The sequence below is a fragment of the Vidua chalybeata genome, chromosome 7 (genome assembly GCF_026979565.1).
Source record: "Vidua chalybeata isolate OUT-0048 chromosome 7, bVidCha1 merged haplotype, whole genome shotgun sequence".
Classification (NCBI taxonomy): Eukaryota; Metazoa; Chordata; class Aves; order Passeriformes; family Viduidae; genus Vidua; species Vidua chalybeata.
In genome coordinates, this window is record NC_071536.1 from 13,192,708 (window position 1) to 13,213,778 (window position 21,071).

General features: G+C 37.1%; 1 protein-coding gene across 1 annotated transcript in view; it reads left to right on the plus strand.

Moving 5' to 3' along the window:
* Positions 1 to 630: 630 nt before the first annotated feature.
* DYTN (dystrotelin) overlaps positions 631 to 21,071 on the plus strand; it is a 54,215-nt gene continuing 33,774 nt past the window's right edge. The window contains 16 exon segments of the mRNA XM_053947360.1: positions 631 to 664; positions 2,711 to 2,783; positions 2,907 to 2,911; positions 3,626 to 3,839; positions 6,051 to 6,136; positions 6,703 to 6,791; positions 7,451 to 7,522; positions 7,868 to 8,031; positions 8,917 to 9,028; positions 11,152 to 11,297; positions 12,899 to 13,067; positions 14,731 to 14,801; positions 16,832 to 16,991; positions 17,596 to 18,067; positions 18,612 to 18,700; positions 18,703 to 18,758. Coding sequence (XP_053803335.1) covers positions 646 to 664; positions 2,711 to 2,783; positions 2,907 to 2,911; positions 3,626 to 3,839; positions 6,051 to 6,136; positions 6,703 to 6,791; positions 7,451 to 7,522; positions 7,868 to 8,031; positions 8,917 to 9,028; positions 11,152 to 11,297; positions 12,899 to 13,067; positions 14,731 to 14,801; positions 16,832 to 16,991; positions 17,596 to 18,067; positions 18,612 to 18,700; positions 18,703 to 18,758 — 1,997 coding nt within the window. The 5' untranslated portion in view covers positions 631 to 645.

Here is a 21,071-nt window from a genome sequence, read left to right on the forward strand (position 1 = left end):
TGTAGTTTAGAGCATTAGTGAAATAAATCCTGAGGGGAGACATTCAGTTTCCATTATTACAGGGACATAACTACTTTTGCTTTCATGGTTGTTGATGTAAGTAGGTTCATGGTTAAGCTTCCTTTTTCCTTTCCATATCAGCTCAATAAGAAATAATGTCAGCTCAGCCTAAAACTTTAGTTTTGCTCGAAAATTTTAGAAAACACTTTTGAGTAATTGCAATCAGTGAATCTGAGGAAGAGTTTGGTGTAGATATGCCCTCTGTGACCTGAAATTGTACACTATGGACCATGTAGTAATACTGCATGTAAACACTGGGCTCTTAATAGTGAAAGATCTCACTTCCTGTACTTAAAACTGTTTTGAGGATTGGTTTTGCCCTGCTACAGTTTTGCAGTTACTTGAATTACTCCTATTTTATGCTGAGCAGAGAGCTTGCCATTTGCTGGCATTTCTCTGCACGTGGCACCAAAACTATTTTGTTTAATGTAATTCTGTTTAATTTAATTTCTGAAATGCATCCAGTGAATTGTTCAGATTAAAAGGTTTAATTTGAATGGTTCAATATGTCTCTGTCTAGAATATGTGGTTTTACACTTTGGTTTGTTTTGTTATAGAATGCCTAATGCCATCTGTTAATTTCAAATGGATCCAGACTTGCAGGGTAAGGATTTTTCTTATTTTTCCCCAACTTTTCTCAAAAGGCATTTCTATGTCTTTTTGAATAGAAACTACTGAATTTTAATGAAATCATGCCACTTTGAGAATCTCTGTGCTGTAGCACGTAAATGACAAATTACACAGGTAAGATGTCCTACCTTTATTGTTGGATCTGTCCAGGCACCTTCCTTGCCACTATCACATTGGCTTATGGAATGGTCAGGCACACAGGACCGTGATCCCTAATTTATAATAAATGCTAAGGTTTTTTCATACTTTGGAATAGGCATGAAGATGGCTATACACTCCCTCTTTGAGTGCAAAATTTCAGCGGACACCTCATCTGCCACAGAGCAAATACCTCAAAATGCAGAATAGCAGGTAGCCAGCTGAAGATGTCAGGAATCAGCACACTTCTATGTGTGTAGGAACTCCTTTGTCAGTTTCTCAACAAAGGGCATTTATATTTCTTAAGGTGAAATTTGACCCGCGGCAAAATGATTACATGATGGTTCTCTGTCCAGAGGGGAAGACCCCTTCCTATGAGAAATGAAAGATTTTAATGTCCCTAAATAGCCTCTCATCAGTAATAATTCTAAAATGATTTGCTATTTTACTTATGTGTTCTCACAAGTTAATTCTGGAACTGTGCTTGACAGGGACAGAATGCCCTACTTTGAGGCCACATTTTGTTTGTAAGGGTGGACTAGAATTAAGTAGCAGATGGCTACTAAAACAGATTCCCTTCAATTTGAAAATCATCTCGTGCATGGAAGGTGTTTGAGTTGAATCATGTGTATATTTCTAGCATTTTTATTTGAGAATAAGCATTTGGAACTTAATCCATAGACTAATGAAAACTGTGGGAGTTGTTCTGTTGCTTTCAAAAGGGCTTTGGATCAGTTTATTGAGGAAAGAGAACTGATGATGCATGGAAGTCAAAACTTATTTTTCACATTGTATGACATGCTACACTGCATCTCCAAATAATATCACAAAACATAGTACGACAAGAGCAGGACTAAACAGATGGTATAGCAGTTATTGGCATCTTTCTATAGCTTAGGCAGCATCTGGGAACCAGAAGAGCCCATAATTTTCTGACTATTAATATTAATCTGGTGTATTTCTTGGAAACCATTGCACACAGGTTGGCTCCTTTCCAGGTGAACAGGTGAAGTATTTTGTGAGTTATTTGTACTCATTTATACATATTTATTGCTTATTTTTAGCCTTAATCAACTGTGTGTAACTCTCTGAAGTGCAGGAGAAAAGAGTCTCTGAGGACAGAAGGATAACTGATAAATCCCTTTCTAGTTTCTGAAGTTTAGTGAACAAGCCTTGTTTTTTGGTCTTGAAGTCCTAAGTATGTGTAAAGTATCGGGTATAGGTCATGGTCAGCATCTCTTACTTTCCACTCAGAAAAACATCCTTTATGGATGTGAAATAAATAAGCTGAAATCATATAAGGCTATGGGATTTAGTAAAGCAGATTGAGTGGGTTTGCTAAAATTATTTATGTCAAAAATAATTTGCTCTGGTAAAGGACTTGTCTTCTTCTGCAAGAGTCCCACATGTTGATCTTGACAGAAGATTTGTTTGGTGCTTGAAATAATAGGCATCCAAAATAATAACCCTGCTGTGCAAACTGACAAACTGTTCCTTGAAGAAGAGCATCTCTAATCAAAAAACTTATTTGCATGAAGAAATATTATTTCATTATGATCTTGGCTAAAAGTTTGTGCAATGCATAACCCTCATAGGCTTTGTTCTGATATATGAATAAACTTGATTCCCAAAAAAAACTATGTGCTCTCTATGTTAAATTCTAATTTTACAAGAAATCGTGTCATTGTTTACAAGAAGACCGTTCAACCCACAAAGTTATTTTAAAAAAAAGAAAATGTTATCTTTTTGTCTTCTATTTTTTCCCCCAAAATTTTTCTTCAGAGTGTTGATCAACTCGAAACTCCAAATTTGGTTGTTTTGATTTTTAGTTAGTTTTGAATGAAAAACTTTATTGTAATGTGTGTTTGTTTTCTTTTCACAGAGGCCTTCAATGATGTTGAGAGTTCTGTATACAGAACAGCCCTAAAACTACGCCCAGTACAAAGTCTTTGCCAGTGTTAGTACCCAAAGAGAATTCTATGCTTTCACAGGGAGAAGAGTCTGTATAAAATTTGTATTGCTATCACCATGAGTTATTATGCTACTTTGCTCTCTCATTTTCCACCTTGGAGTTTCAGAATGGATTATGAAATCTTAAGATCTAGATAGTGCTTCATATACAAATTGATTTTTTTTTTCCTTTTGAATGTCAATGGAAATACATTAGTGAAATTCTAAAATTATGACAGAATCAAATTATTTTTACAGTCTGCAACACTGCTATGTAGCATGTATTATTATGCTCATGAAAAGTCAAATTCTAATGTGTTTCTTAGGAGCTGATTTATTGGAAATAATCATGGCTTACTGAAAATGTATTGACTGGACTATAAGAATTTATGAGAGCAAAATAGAATATGATAGACCAGAAAACTCTTGGTTAGTATTCATTCTCCTTATCTTTGAAGTGAGGGAGAAACCAGTGCAAGCAGAGAGTTATGCAACGAAGTCTTGGTCACCTAGCTCACTTTGTAAGAATGCACAGTATTGCAAGTGAGGTCTTCAGAGTAGCACAGAGAAAGTGACTAGTTTGTTGACCTTGGACATATTTCTTTCATCTGGGGATGCTCTTCTATGAATATATTTAGTCTGGTCTCAGCCCTGATATGGTTTATCTGCCTGATGCTCTGTGTCAATGTGGAAGTACCACAGGTACTGGTTTTCTTTTTATGTGGTGTACTGTTTTAGGCTTCATTTTACCGACCTGTCTTAGCTAGGCATTTCTGATAAAAAATAGACATGCTTCCATTCATGAAAAGGCAGGGATCCTCATTAATTTCTTCCTTAATTTTCTCACATTTGATTGACATTTCTCTGATTCAGCACATCCTATCAAGTGAACAAAGCCAGAGGGAAGAGCAGATTTCTCTGAACATGCAGCAAATCTCTAGAATGCTGATGAAATTGTTCCAAAGGGCAAGGTTAGAAAAACCAGGCCAGGTAGATCCAAGAGCTGCTGAATTCACACTGGGCCTACTGATTTCCATGTATGACAGATAAGAAGAAGAAATGTAGATCCATTGTGAAGTACCATAGAATCGAAGAACGTGTTTTTGGACAGGACCTTAAAGATCATATTGCTCCTACCCAGAGTATTCCTAGACTAAGTCTGTTTCTACCGCTCTCATACCATTTCTGTGTGAAACTCTCCCATTTTGATTGGTTTTGCTTTGTATAAAAACTAGGAGTAGTTCAGCTGTAGGAACATAAGGCACAAAACTACATCAGAAACACAGTGCTCAAGTGTTCCCAAAACTATCTGGAAATCCAGACTTTTGCCAGTCCATGCTGACTTTTTCTCTGAACAGCTTTACAGAGTAGCTTTTCTTCTGACTTCCGAGATATTTTCATACACTCCTAAAAATGAATCCATATTTGCCTCTGGAGAACAGTACCCATGCACAGGTCAGGAATTTGCCAGTCACTTTTTGTTATTCATTTTCCTCAAGCTTAAAAAGTTCATCTACCAATTATGAAACAAAATTGATGAGCAGCTGAGCAGCTTTGTGAATAGCAAAGTTTCTAAAAATAATAAGGAAACACCTTGCAGAGTGTATTTTTCTTATGTATTGTTTGTAAATAATGAGTTAATTCACTAAAGGCAGGATTGGTTTGTGATTGTATCAGATTTCAAAGACAAAGACTAAGTTCATTTTACAAGTTATTTGCCACAGGTGAAATTTTTCCCTTCTACATCATAGCAAAGTTTTTACTGAAAGTAAATGAGATGTAAGTGGTCTGCAGGACTTTTTCTTGAATCATTATTCATTACTCATATGATCACTATTGCTTAAGGTCCCACTTTTTTTTTTTTTAATCAGTTAAGGCTTACAATAAATTCTGTATTAAGAAACAAAGCTAGAAACATCAAGAGTATCTTGTAATTTTTGTGTGCTGTAGGGAAATTATTTAGAAGAATCTTCCTAACAGTATTATCTTAGTTTTTAGTCTGTTTTCTTAGGACTGTGTTAGGAGTGTCATTTTCTTTTTGCTGCTATTTCTTTTTTTAAATAGAATTTCACAAGTTTCTCGACATGTATATAAGATAGAAAAAGCTTCTTATAATTTTCTAATAGTATTTTCTCTATACAGTGCTATTCTCCACTATTAACACTAGGAGCACATAGGAATTTTCCATGTTTTTTGTGGTATTTACTTAATAAACTTACATAAACATCTTAAGGGTGTTTGAGTGTGTACTTCAGTTTTAGTCTTGGAGTTTTTTCTTTGAAATTTCTGGAAAAGCGACAATTTCCCATGCAGTTCGTACTTTAGAGAGTATATTGCAGCTTTACACAGTGTGGGTTTATCTAAGGTCTCTTGAAGAAAATTTTATGTAATGGTATTTTGAAGCTTTGCAAAAGTAATATCTTAAATATTATGGGATTTCCTGATTTCTGGTTTCTGATTAATGTCTGCATTGTCTTCACAAAAAACATTGGTGTTTTCCATTAGGTGCCTATGTCACAAAATTGGGATCTAAATTAATCTACATTATTTATTATCTAACGGTCAAAACTAAATGCCCTGCTCCTGCATATATCCTTTTGATTAAATTGAGTTTCAGTGAAATTAAGTACAATCAGCCCAAGAGAAGCTTAGTGCAGATCTGGGGCCACAGTGGAGCTGCCTGATGATATATGCAAAATTTAGATTGTATCCTTTATTCACTACTGTATTTGGGAAGGCTTTCCTTAAATATAAAAGAACAGAATTTTTAGGACATACATTGTAAATGTAAAATTACATTTTACTTGGAATGTGAAGTCTCTGAAGGAGATGTTTTCTTTTTGTTTTATGATTGCATGGTATCTTGCATGGCACAGTGGAGCTGCCTGATGATATATGCAAAATTTAGATTGTATCCTTTATTCACTACTGTATTTGGGAAGGCTTTCCTTAAATATAAAAGAACAGAATTTTTAGGACATACATTGTAAATGTAAAATTACATTTTACTTGGAATGTGAAGTCTCTGAAGGAGATGTTTTCTTTTTGTTTTATGATTGCATGGTATCTTGGAACAGTTAACTCTACAGTTATGTTTAATGACAAAGGATTCTAGACATAAAGTATCACTGAAATGTCACTTTGGTTACATTTATACTTATAAAAGGATATTTGTTTTGAAGTTTTCTTCCTACATAGTAGTATTCTATTCTTTAGATATTTCAGTCTTTATATTCTCAGTGAATGTAATGTAACTTATTTAATTTTCCTAGATCTGGAACAGGGTATTTCAAAACTAGATCTGTTGCAGCTGCCCTAATTTCCCTTTCAGGAGATACTCTACTGGCAAAATACAGAGGTGGGAAATGTATGATTTTATACACTACCTGAAATACTGAACACTGAGGGAAATTTCAATTGTAATTTTTTTTTATTGTAAAAGAAAAGTCAGCTCTGCCATGAAAAAAGTAAATTATGTTGACTGCTTAGTTGTAGAGAAAGGCTGATGCAGAATAATGCTTTCCAATCAGTATCTATAGCCATCTTTGCAATAGAGAGCTTCAGAAGAGGTTATAGTGACATTTAAGTAGAGCTTCTATTTGCCTAGCAGAAAAGAACAGAAACACCATGGCTTTAAATTAACAATACACAATTTAAATAAAGCACTTCTTGTACAAACATATAATATTTTTCCTAATGTTCTAAGAATGAGTTCATTGCTTTTTTCCTTGCTTTCCTTCTCTTTCCCTCGCTATGGGGAGAACTATGGTCACAGCAGTCACTGAGAGCCTGTTAGGTACATAATATAGTGAAACTTTCTGGAGGGGTTTATTTGTTAGACTGCAATTACCATAGCAGTTTGAAGACAGCTTGAAGACAGTTCAGGCTCTGCTAAGATTCCAGGTTTTTTTTCCTTGTTTTCAGCTTTTTCCCAGTTTTATGCTGTCCCTGATGGGAAGGAGACACTGATTACCCGTAGAGCCCTGAGAAGCCTTCTAACAGACTTAAATCAGGTAATGTCAGTGCAGTGCTGTTACTCAACAGATTTTGTAGGATTGTATTAACCTAGCAGAAGAAAACACCTCGTGGTTGTATACCTTTTATGTTTGATTATGTTATGGGACTGAAGTTAACAGGACACTGTGGATGTAGGGAGCTATCATGCAAAGTAGGTAAAACAATCAAATTCTGTCTTTTTTCTCAAAATAACCACTTTCATTAGTGAATGCCTCTGTGCATTCATGTTGCCTGAGCTTATAGGTCCTGGAAACAGCTGGATACAACTGTTCCTAAAGCAGATGTCTGTACTCACTAGAATAGGTTGCAGTTGGAGCAAGTTGCCTTAGCATACAGGTATTTCCAGCTGAACTGGTGCTGAAAATGGGATTTGAAAATGACCTCTGGGATTTAAACTCAGGGTACTTCAGTAGTATAGTGTGGAAATATAGTATGTTTATCCATTACAGTAAGTGAGTTGGAAACAAATCATTCACCCTGAACTGTGAAACTGCATACTGATGGCATGAATATGAACGGGCTTTCTTCAGAATAGTGTGTAAAATGGCATTGCTATAGATACTTCACCATCTGTGTGCTGTCACCATTGCAGCAGAGCATGACGGGAACATCTGTTTGTTATTGAGGTGTTTCTGAGCCTTTCTTCTTGTTGTAGATCCCAGCCATTGTGGGAGAAGGCTGCACTCTGTCTTGTGTGGAAATTGCAATTCATGACTGTTTCCATGGGGTGAGTGAAATTCTGATGTCCTGGGAAATTATTCTGAATGTTGCTGATTGATTAAAACTTCAAGTGTACCACCACATAACATCCCCAAGTATCTACTTTTAAGAAGCAGGGCTGATCATCAGTCTCACAGTATGGGAGGATTTGTATCTATAGAAAAGATGCTCAGTAAGGTACTACTGAGGACTCTCGCATTTATTCCAAAACCTTTGGAACCCAGTAACATTTTACATGAATGGAAAATTTATGCCAGCAAAATCCAGTATCAGATCTTTTATTAGAGATTGTAGATAAACCACCAGTTTTTTTCAAGTGAATGTATGAGCTTGAGACATGTATTTTTTCTAGGTTCTGAATGCAGCTATTGTTGAAGAAAAATTCCTGTCTTGGCTGAGATCAGAGCCTGCTGTTCTCCTGTGACTCCCTACATATTACAGATTATCAGCCATGGAAATGGTTTCTCAGCAAGCTAGATGCAGAGTCTGCAAAGTTTTCCCCATTACAGGCATCAGGTGTGTCAGTGGTCTTTAGCATCCACACAATTAGTTCTTACCATTGTTTGCCTACCTTACAGGCTGTAACTGATGTAATATGTAACAAGCTTTGGATGTAATCTAATTTAACCAGGAAAAGAGGGATAGAGAGAACCACTGCAGTCCATTGTTCAAGCCTTCATCCTACTTCTCTTTAGCTCACTAGCACAAACATGAAAACTTGCCAAAGGTAAACTGGCAGTCCAAAGTTAAAGTCAATGAAACCTGTGTATCTCATTTCTTAGTTATTTTTCCTGTAACCAGTTGTATTAACTGGCTCGTTAAGTTTTCCATCTTAGCATCTTAGTCATCTAAGTAATGTTATAAAATGGCATAGTGGTATAAAAAGAACACTATGCATTACCATCTGACCAGAATGCTCAGAAGAGCATTTTACTGTTACTATATTCTCACTAATTGTTAGCTTGTAGGTTTAGTTTCTTGCATTTTTAGTTTTTTGTTTATGCTTCCTACGTCAGTATTACAGTTCCATGGAAGCAGCAAATAGAGAAGCATATGAATGAGAAGCATATGAAATTGTAACTGCATTCTGAAAAATGGGAAATGGTGCTAGAACAATGTTTTCTTCCATGGACTGCATTTCAATGCAGCAAATAAATAAGATCAAAACCACTGGTGGGTTTGGAGAAAAGTCCTTAATCAATTGTGCAAAATAACTTGAATTCAGAGAATGCTGAGGAAAGTCATTATTCTAACTATGATGTTTCTTTGAATTTCAGAGCCCAGGGATCTGGGCTCACTTACTTACACCAAGTTCTTACTTGTGGGGAGGTAATTCAGGCTTACTTACACCAAGTTCTTACTTGTGGGGAGGTAAAGAAATATTTTTGTTTTCCCTCACAGGTATCGCTGTTTAAAGTGCCTCAATTTTGACCTTTGCCAAGCCTGCTTTTTCACTGGCCGTCTCTGCAAGCCACATAAGAGATCACATCCTGTTGTGGAACACTGTGTGCAGGTAGAGTCCTATTGTACTGATTAATTTCTCTGTTGAGGTTCTTCATGGAGGCAAGTAGGCAGTAGATTCTTGAACTACAAGCATTATAAAGTTATGTGTGTATTAGCCATAATGGCCATGACATATCAGCATTATCAGTCTGGGAACAGGGAGACAGGAAAGGGACAAAAGCAGGCTTCTAACTTTAGAATTAGTGTTTCATTTTGAAGTAACTGAATAGAGCTATGAAATATCCCAGTGCAAGTCTTCTTCTTAAGGAGTTTTATGGCAAATTTTCTGTTAGCAGATAATCCTTAAACCTATGAAAAGTCCCCTCAATGTCCCAATGTTCCTTCATCCCAATCCCAATGCAGACTCATCCAGAAAATTATTAATCCTAAAGTTATACAAACTCCTGCATGAAATGTCTTTTTCTTTCTCTCTTTTCTGAATGTCTTCCATTTTTCCACTTTATTGTAAACCTTTCTGACTCATTTGTCTCAGTCAGTTAGGGATACAGCACAAAGAGGCAACATGTGCCCAACTATGATCACATACCTGGACTCTGTTGCAGGGCAACTTGTGCTATCATCACACTAGTGGCAAAGTACAACACTGGGAATTTGTATTTGGAAGACCAGGTTCTCCTTTGAGCAGGAGATTCCAGATGCTGCTGTGCTTTTTGTGGATCTGTATAACAATATCCTTCTGTTCCAGTAAATGAGCTGAAAAGCACTTAGGAAAGCTTCTCTAAAAACCTGTACTTCCTGATCTCCTTCCCAATCCTCTGGACTTAATGTGAAAGATACCTGGGCAGCCAGTGTCTGCACTAAAACTAAAGACTATTAGACTGTTCTTGTAGTCACCCTTTGTCTGAGGCAGCATTAAACTCTTGCCACTTCATTGCTGTCTACCTGAAAAGAAAACCACATTGCTAACATTGTGAGAAATTATATCTGGATGCTCAATATCTGCATTAAAAATAACAGTTCAGTCCTCCAAATATTCTTCCTCATACTCCATCTGTGACAAAGTAGGAAAGTCAAATGTTAACTGAACTCTTCATTAAGAGATTTCTAAGTAGAGACCTTAAAATTAGCATGAATGGAGAGTGAATGGGAATGTGTGTTTGTAGAAGCACCAAAAGAAAGGACGAGAGCTAAACCAAGGCAGGAGATGTTGCAGCCTGGATTGCAGCCACATTGTCGCTGCAGAATTGCAACTGAATCACTGAACTTAGGTTTCCTTTATGAAGCCCTACTATAACACAAACTCTGTAAATATTACTTTATGGGCCAAATATTACAATACAGGCCAAAATCTATACCAAAATTTCAAAGATAAGCTACTCACTGTGGCAGATACCATTTTTGTATCTGTTGTGTGGGACATAAAATAATCAGCAGTAAGTTGCTATCCCCATACCTTCCACTCTTAGCAGATGCTGTCCTTGTCTGGGTAAGTTTTCACAGTGTCTTTATCGAGGATTGACCTGCTGAGTAGGGGTTTGAAATATCAGCAGTTTTTCCTTACCATGCTGACACCTTGTGGTAATGTTACTACCACGTTGAGAAGCACTAGGAGACTTGTGCTATGTTTTCCTTGTTTTCCTGTTCAGCCTGTCAGGGCTCACCCCATGTTCTACAGCAGTCACCTGGGGCAGAATTGGTTGGTGTCCACCAATAATACAGCTACTGAGCTTAGTCGTTGTACATGAGCCTGACACTCCTGTGATAATAGATGTGTATTTTACTGTATTCTGTGAGAGGAGGATGTGAGGCATGGAAGACTATATCTAAAAATGCTTTATACAAGTATAAAAGTATTTCTTCCTTAGATACTAGTCAGCAGAATTATTGTTGTGACTGTGAGCTTAATCATTGTAACTATCAAAATCCTGTGTTTAGGCATTTCCTAATATACTGACTTTGATCCATTCAGTATTTTGCCTAAAAGAATTGGAGCTGCTCTTACCTGTGGTCCTGCAGCATTACCCAACTTCAGTTCCCCTTCTAGGGCTCAGATAGCAGCCATGAGCCTCGTCAGATGATGAACAGATGGACCTTTGCTTTGGAATATGTCTGTTTCTGGGCAGTACCTGTTGAAAAAGTCACTTTCTTCTTTATTATCCCTCATTCTAATAGATGTCAGCAAAGGCAAACGCAAAGCACTTTCTCCGCACCATCAGGAACAACCTGTTTCAAGAGCACTGCAGAAGAAAAGAGGCTCAGAGAAGGACAGCTCTGGAGTCAGTGGAGGAGAGGCACTTCCCTGCTCACAAGAAGACTTTGTGAGTTTTGGTGTCAGATGAATTTATAATCTCTGCATTGCAGGCTGTGGAATATCACTTCATTATGTCCTTTGAGTAAGGGATTTTGTTATGACAGATACCATGTCGTGATTTTTCTATTAAAAAGGGAAAGAATAACTGAGAAGTTGCTGCACATTGTTCTGTAGCTTAACTATGGTTACCATGCTGACAACCTAATGATCAGTTGTCTTATAAAATATAACAGGCTTGTGTTTTGCTTCCCTTCCTTATGTTGTATTTTTCACTCTGTCTGGGGCCAAGCATTGCAAATATTTACTACCTTTACAACTGCATGGGTTCTTAAGCACGTCCTTTGTGACAAATCCACTGGAAATTAACTGTGAATACTTTCCACATGTGACCCACAGTGCATTCACTGGCAGGCATTCTACTCAAGTCCCGCTAAATTGTAGATCTGTGGAATCACTCACAATAGCAAGTAGATGATCTCACCATTCCTCTTCTTTCTGACCAGTTGTTTTTTGTGCTTTGGTTAATATTTAAAGTCATTACTGTATTTCCACTCATCACAGTGGTTAATAATGAGCATTGGAAGTTATGTTGAGATTTTTCCCAATAGTTTCCTAATAGTTTCCCAATAGTCTCCTTCCTTGCTATGAGATTTTTGTTGATACTTAGGTATAGAAACTGAAGGGGATGATTATAGGAGATTAGCACTAGAAACATACAAAGGGTGAGATTCCTTACTATTTGTATAAAGATCTAGCAACTGTCTTGCACCTCACGTGTTCTCCCAATGAGGCTACAGTGAGGCTGAAATAGGGAACAAATGGGCAGTCCTCTCTAAAATAATTAATTCCATCTTTATGTGAAGGAGGATAAAAATATTTTTATAAATCTGGATTGTGCTACTCTGGTAGGTTTTCAGTTAGAAGACAATTTCTTTATGTACTATAAGACCAATGGATGATAGTTACAGTGATCCTCATGGAGAATATTATTTCAGTGTTTGTTTTTTAGAATGTAAAATGCAAAGCACCTTTCATTGCTAATATTTCCTCTCTCATATTCAGCAACAAAACAATATTTAATAATTTTGAATGGAATTTAATCTTTCTAGAATCAGTTGAGATTTCTATTTAATTCTGCGAGTTTGCTTACCTACTGCTTGGATAGCAATGAGACAAAGAAGAATTTGGGGTTGCTGTTACAGGTGTCTCTTACTGTGGGGCTGATAAATATCTGGGCTTTTCCTAGCATATGATGGACTGAACAGCAGGATATTTTGCTATTTTTTGTAGTTGAATTTCCCAATATATTTAACTCTTGGCTAAAGGAAGCAAAAAAGAGAAGCAGCAAATTGCATTGAGAATAAATGGGTGGAAAGAACATCCTGTGTTGAGATTCTGTTGGGAGAGTGGAATCTGTTTTTAGAAATTTCATTCTCTCAACCAAAATATTCCAGCAGGCATAGCTAAACTTTACTTCTTGCTTAGTCAATAGCACATCTGTCTGCCTATTTATACTGCATTAGTTTTCTGCATTTGAATCTTCCTGGGTAGAAAAACCATGTGAGTCCTGATCCTTTCCCTACTCATTACTTCTCTGTTGGTATACAGTCCTTCTGTGGAATTCAGTGCTTCATCACGACCTGGTCCTGAAAATGTGTCTTTCCAAGTGGATAATTGTGTCCCAGAGTCATCCAGGTTCATACCTGAAAACAGGACTGTAATGCAGAAGAGTGAGAATAACAAGAAGACACCAGAGCAAGGCAAGACAATAGCTCAGGTGAGCAAAATACAAAGCAGTAATAGTGCTAAAGCTGTGAAGAAGATCTAGCAAGTTAATTATCTGCTTGCCTTCTAATTACAATGAAAATGTAATGGGCAGCTTCACCTTTCTGTTAATTCCTCACTTATGGTGAAAAATGTGGAATCTGAAAACTTAGTGAGGTTTGAATTTGCTATCTTCCCAGGGTTAGTGACTAACTCCTTCACTTTCATGACGTTCAGAAGCACCTGTAAGAATATTTGCTTTGGGGTTTTTTGAGATGTCGTACAGTAGCATGCTAAAGTCTAGATGAGTCTGGAGTCCTCTTGCTATTCTGACAGTAAAAAAGGCCATCATGTCTTCCTACTGCAAGCAAATGTCAAAGAAGAATGCCTGAATTCTTATTAGACTCAGGCCATTTTTGTTACCATGGAAATAGCAAGAGGACAGAATGGGCCCTCTTGGGATAAACCCAGAGCAGTGTCCACTCCAACTAAAATAGCTAATGCACAAAAGGTCTCTATTAATCCATTCCTAGCTTTCCTCCAAAGAAACAAAAGAGTGGACAGGACAGGGTAGCTAAAAAAAAGTACACAGCAGTTTTCTGTTTCTATACTTTTTGAGAGGTTAGTAGCTCTGCACTTATTCAGAATACAGGGAACACTGGGTTGTGTGTTCAAGCCAGTTTCTGTCATCCACTCATCTTGTTCTTCCCAGGAGCCAAGGGGTGCAGTAACACAATACTAGTGTATCAGGTCACTCCTTTGGCTGCTACTCCTGTGCTGCCTTTGGAAGATCTGTCTCTGTTGCCCAGCTCAAGGTACAGTGCCAGCCAGCAGATATCTGCAGGAGATGTTGTGGGCAGACATTGCTTAAACATAGAATTTTGACAGTTGGCATTTGTCATTTTAGAAAACAGCAGGACAGGACTTGCATCCCTGTGCTGGGATTCTGTCAGGTTCATTGCTCTCTTGTTTATTTTCTCTCTGGGCTGAGAATTCCTTTTGATCAGTTTTATACTCATTTCTAAGATCTTATAGTTCAGATTATTTCCACTTTGATTGAAAAGATGTGGACAGTAAGTCCAATGATTGCTTTTAATAGAATCTATGAATATGGAGGTCCTGAGTGATCCAGCTCTTAGTCTCATAATTTCCTGGCAGCTCTGATTCCTGCCCAACTTATATCATGCCTCAAAAGTAGCATAGCTGGAAAGTGTTTGTCTCCTTGACTTCTGGGCTACTGTTCTCTGCATGGTCCAGAGAATGCTACTTCCATTTAAAGACCAGGAGTTTCTCTTCTCTCTTCTACATACAGTCTCTCTCTCCATCTCCATGTCTCAAAGCAGCTGTGGGACTTGAGAGAGATTGTTCCCAAATCAGAATATTCCATTTTGCAGAAATTCTTGGGAATATGGATTTTGTTCTAATTTCAAACAAATTCTCATACACTTAAATTTGTCATAGAACAAAGAATTTATTCTATAGAATAAATTTTCCAGCCATTAGAAATACTTTAATGCATCAGTTGATTGTAATACATTAAATTAAAAAGGTTAACTAGTAATTCTGTAGATTCACCAGATCCAAAACTTGCCATACACTCCTATAATAAAACTTGCATGTAAAAATGAAATGCTCTTGCTGATACAGTTATCAACAGATACTTCTTTTTGTTGTAGGCAATAGCCTCTTTTGAAGCAGATGTGTTAAAAATGCATGAATCCATTAAAAGCATTCAGAGTGACAGCAGGTAGGTAAATGCAGTAATAAACTCACTGAAGACTGGTGGGCAGTACTGCTCCAGCTGGAGGGCTAGAAGACACATGATTTTTCCATACTTTGGAGATTTTGAGATTTAAAAAAATCCTATCAAATGAGGATGAATAATAAAAAGTCAGCAACAAAAATTTTAGATGAAGATCACTGGAAAAACAATGGCAAAGCAAACCATTTTGTTTTGCTTTTATTGGCATTTCTGCAATTGCTACTTTACATTTCTAAAAGGAATTTTTAGAAAAAAAATAAGTTCATCCAGATAAAAATGTCAGAATAGCATACTTTTTCAAATTTTTCTCTGAATAAGGCTTAATCAAAATAAATTTCATAATTTGCATGAAGCTTTTAAATCAAAGTAGAATTTATTTCTAAAAAATATGCTGTACATCAAATAGAGATTAATAGGATGAATACAGTAGCTGTTGGTATAACAGCTTATCACAGAAGTTCCTTCTGATAGTCAAATCTTTGACACTGTAAAATATTAATTCCTAAATTAAAAATCTCTTGGGAGGCTTGTTTGCTTGGGTGACATGGCAGGAGGGAAGTTGGTGTGTGAGCTATGATGCTTACCTTTTACTTGGATTTTTGCCTTCCCCCCCTTTTTTGTGGTTGTATATAAATGTGCTCTGTATAACCATGCCTATGAGCACTGAAAATGATGGAATTACAGTGAAGTGTAGAATTTGATCCTGAATCTACTCTCTTTATTTCTTTCAGCATGTTCAATTCCCTCTGTTCCTGTTCTGTTTCATTCCAAGTGCAATTGCTGCTCCAAGTTCACAAAAGGGCATTCCAAGATTAGAGCAAAACAATTTCAGTTTCATTGTGAGTCTCTTCTCACTTGGGCAAAGATCTTCAGCTTTCTTTTAGATTAGCAATCATTGAGAGGATATTTGGGATGCTTGCTTCTATAATGCTGCTCTGACCCAGAGCTTATCATAGAACTGGGTGAATGAATCACATTACTCATGGGAAGCTCTTTACTCTTGTTTGTGGACTGACTTCCAGCATTCACCTGTCTGTTCTCAGAACTGGACTCTGAGTTAGTTGAAGGAGGACAGCATTTTATGGTCAGGAGCCCTTAAATGTTATTATAAGGGACCACTGTAGTATTAATTTTAATTTTAAATTATCTGACTTGCTGTCCCATTCAAACAAATCTTGCATAGTTCAAGTGAAACTGATGGGGCTCTTGTCTCTAAGCCAAAGCATTACCACAAGAAAGTGGATCAAGTGAACTTCTGTATGTAACTACACATGGCAGATAACTATTTCAGATCTGTGATATGAAGCAGTCGATTTATTACTGTAGTGTTAACAAACATTACTGTCTGCACCTCAGCTGTGAGGAAAGCAAAACTATTTCTACCCTGACTTCTTAGAGAAATCACAACTAGAACAGAATTATGGGTAGTATTTCTGGCATACTGTGCTCTGAGTAGGTAATTTCTAAATCTCTGTTGTACATGGGAAGGTGGCACTTCTGCTTGCAAAAATCAGTCTTTTTTTCAAGGACAATTGGCCTGTGCAGAAGCTATTGGTATCAGTAAAGAAACTGCAGAGAATACCACGAGCAAGAAGAAATTCTATCAAAGAGGCAGAACCTGCTTTTACTCCATTGTTGCCCAGGCATGTAATGGAAATCTTTTACAGTCAGGGAGTTGCTATAAGTAGTTTGCTTTTATACAGAGGGACTGCTATTGTCTCTCCTGTTGAAGCCACCTTTGTGGGAAAGGTAAAACCCCAAGATGCAAGGTTCACTCCTGCCCACAGTTCTATTCAGCTCTCATATTTCCTCATCTGGAATACTCATGTTCTTGCTAATTCCATGGATACAGCCCAGCTCCTGAAATATTAGCCTCTAATCCCAAAGCTGACAAAAATTTCCAGAACTAGTAAAGGGGATAAAGTTTATGCTAAAGTGTTTGCTCATCTCCATGAACGCATATATTTGTGTATGTCTGGTCTAGCAAAAGTCCCACCCTCCTGTATCTCTGGTAGGTACATGAAGAAGCAGTTCAACAAATGGAAGGACAGAATGCAATTTCTTCATAACTGCCAGGAAGAAAAAAACTGCAAAATAGAGGCAAAACTCCAAAGACTGAGAGTAAGCCATGAAAACCTGCAAATGACGCTGCAGCACATGAAGGAAGAAGTAAAGGTATAGTGACATATATATCAAGAATTGTCACAGCTATGAGCCATTACTGAACACTAACAACTGCTTTTCTTGTAGACCACCACTTTTAATACCATTTCATGCACCTTCCACTTGTATTTGCAGTCATCTTAGATTTTTCTCTTTAGATAAAGCAGGTAAAGTCTTTGCAGTAGGGATTTTCTTGTCATTCTCTGCATATCTGGCATCTAGCACAGATATCTATGTTAGCACATTTAAATACTACTGCAATGAAAATAATGAATATTCCAATAAGAGTTTCCAACAGAAGTGTTAGATACTTCCTTGCAGTCTGTTCTTCAGAGAAGAGTCAATGTGAATAAATGTCATTCCTAACAGCTGCCTTTTACTGGGATGTAATACAGACATCTTATAGAAAATATTTTATTTGTTTTCAATAATAGTGATTCTTATAATTACAATTATTTCTGAGATTCTTAAAAAGCCCTTGTTTCACAGAAAATGTTTACATATTTTCCCCCCACAGCTTTTTAGTAGCATTTTCTGCAATACTGTTTTAGTACTACTGGCAAACTGAAATACCCATTACTTTTACAATGTATTTTCTGTGTTTTATCTATTGTAGACCATGTTGCAGTCATCAGAGCATTCTTTTGCACAGTGTCATAATACAATGCCAAGAAATCCACATGTTCTGCTGGAAAGGAGAATGCAGAGTGAATTAAATCCTGCCCAAATAAGGCCTACTTCCAGAACATGTGCAGAATGGAAATCTTTGAATCCCCCAAATTCTGTAAATAGAATGCAGCTTTTACATACACCTGAGGTTCCCACTGCAGTGGAATTCATGTTCTCAGATGACCCACTGGAGTCAGTGTCTCTGCAGAGTGACAAACCCTTTATGGGACTGCATAAACAAGCAAAAGAGAAACAAACATATCTGCCTAAACTGACAGAAAACTCTCTTGGTGGAATGGGGAATACAGTTCTTATTCCTGCTGCAATGCAGATACCACCTGATGAGAAGGAAGTGAGAGAGGAATTGGACCTGCTAATGATGAAACTGAAGGATACATTGTCTCTCCAAACCAAACCAGGTATAAGTTCTCCAGTCATCTTGTCACTGTCTTCTTACCTTAATCCTGTTTATTCCATAATATTGTTCATAATCATGTAACCCTCAGAGGAAACTCAGAATCTTGCTTTAGCCTTTGCAGTATTATTCTATATAGTAAGGTAGAGCATATTCCAAATATAGCCCCTAATGTTGGACTGATTTGGAACTGGATGAGTCAAAGCTCCTAGGAGATAATGAGTCTTGGCAGTCAGTTAAGGAGCAAACTTAAACTGGTGAGGCTGTGAGAGGTTTTTGCTCTTGCCACTTCTGTGACACTGTAACTATAACTCTAGTCCTAAGAGACTTCCAGCAGTACAAAATCCCTTTGTAATCAAAAGTCTTACACAGCAGAGCTTTGTTCAACATTCAGGATGCCTCACTTTTGATAATGAGGATGTGATATGGAATATGACAGAAAAAGCTGGTGCTTTTACAGTGTTATCTTAGAGATCGATTAAGAGTTTTCTAGTGCTCTGGCAGCGTCCAAAAGCTTGGAAAGACTTAAAATTTATTCTACTTTTCAGCCCAAGAAACTGCTTTGCACCAGGAGTTCTTCTCTACAGCTGAGCAAGTTTGCAGGTCCTTTTCTGACCTCATCAATGAAGTAATTTCACCAGCTTGTAAATGATGGAAACTACCATTCACCTTACAACTTCACCGAACTACTTAAGGTAATTGATGCCATGTCTCTTAAAAGAGACTCTTTAAAGTACCTCAGATGCTGCCTGTAATAATACAGCATGACATATTTCTGCATTTACTGACTTCACCTGGAACATTCCAGAGGGCTATATTCCTTTTCTGTTGGTGATTTCCAGCTCCCGTGCTGTGACTTCCTCAGCAGTGCAAACGATTGCCCATTTCTCTCTCTTTAGCTGTAGATATCCCATGGCTGAGTTACTTCTTTGGAATGGTGCTGTATTTCTTGTTGATGCCAGCAACAAGGAAAAAGCTTTTCCCTGTAATGTACGGAAGGATTTTAAAGACCTGAGAAATTGAAATTATTCAGTATCACTTCAGAGAGAAAAAAAATATACAGTCAGTTATTTACTATCATTCTTTGGCAGGAGGTGCATAAAAATAGTAAATAACTGTTTGTATGTGCTCAAAACCAGTTATGGTTCAAGAAAATTTGCATACTTTTAAGGACTTTAGTTATGTCACTGAAACAATACCAGCTTTCCAAGAAAAAAAATAGTCCAAGTTTTTACAGGACTTTTTCTGTGATTACAAAGAAAATAAATTTCATTCGGGTGAAAACAAAATATTTTTGGAAGTTCTGGGAGAAAAGCTAGGTAAATTTTCTGAAGCTTTGTTTCATATCTAATCAAAGAGTGTTTAGGCTGATGTGATTGAAAAGGCTAATAAAAAGCATATGGCTTAAGAAAAGCTGCTTAGCAGAACTCCACACAGATTTTCCACACAGATTTTCCTTGTGTTGTATTTTTCAGAATGAGTTATAGTCATCAAGATAAAGGGACTGCCTGACTCATTAAAGAGGCTAGAAATCTTATTTTCTGTTTGTAGCACCTCAACCATCTTCTTAAAAGACCTTACACTGTGGTAGTGAGATTAATGAACATTCCTAATTCTTTCTGCTAGTTTTGGTCAAAGGAGGCCTGAATTACACATACTGCAAATACTCAAGAATTTACAGCAAGAAATAATGGTATGCTACTGCAAGCTAACAAGTGGTTTGTCTCTAGCAAAGGAAGAGTAAAGAGGGTGAAAATTTAAAAAAAGAAACTTATTGAGGGAGGAAGGAGAGCCCCAGAGAACAAATAGTGACGAGGTAATTAGAAAGTGGATATACTCATATCATAACATAAATAAATACTGTTATGTATTATATATATAGCATTTATATAATAAATGCTGTGAGATAGAAAGCTTAGTAGTAAGCTTTTGCAATAAGCCAGTGCCAGGAGACAAGCACAACAATCCAAGGAACCTACTTGTTGATTATGGGAAGATACCCATCAGCTTCTGATGAGGCTTTAAATCTCCTTCTAGTGTGTGCATCTGAATTAAACTTGGTTGTAACCAATAGCAACTGACAAATGCTGGTTTGGTCTGAAGCAACATTAAACAGACCCGGAACACAAATTCTTACACATAGATATTCCTGAACTACCATGAATTGTTTTTTCATGTCATTATGTAAAGATTAAAGAATTGTTTTCCATGCTAAGAAGCAGTTGTTTAGCTCACTGATCCCTGTAAGATGAAATGGACAAAATCACAAGGTCTTTATTTTCTTGTTATTCAGTTCAACTGACAGTGAGGGAATTTCCATCAGACATGTTCATCCCATCCTTCTTCTGACACACTCTGACTGAGAAACAGTAAGCCAGGAACAGTACCTGTAAAAACAATCCTATTCACACAAAGATCTGCCATGAATTTGATAAGGAACAGTGGTAGAAGGCAATATCCTGTCTTTAAACACAGTGACATTTTTAAATGTTCCTGTATAGCAGATCAACTTTCATCTCAAACTGAGAGCCCTTGCTTTTTTTTTTGTTGTTGTTGTTTTTTAATATAGACACTCTTTTATCACTTGCACTCTATCACTTGCAGGTTTACACGTAGTTAGTTGCATCCCCTTTCTTATTTCAGTACAATTAATAATACAGATTGCCTCTTTACATCAGCAATTTCCAAATGTTCTCGATAGTGTGATCTATCCTAGAGATTGATCTGTTTTATCAGTCTTGGTTCCACATCCTTTCCTGCCCATTGCCTGAAAGGCTGAATTTTGCTACAGCTTATTAATTAAGAAGCTTACTGAAGCAGAGAAGTATTGTGAGTTCATTTAAGCTAAATATTGTCTTGGTCCATAGTGGTATTTCTGTCTGTCTGAAGGGAGGAAGAAAGCTGCCATGAGCCATTGCCTAAGGGATCCTGTTGTTGCAGGTGGGACCTATCTAAAGTGGAAGCACTAACAACTGCCCAAAGGGCCCTGTGGAAAAGCAACTCAGTTA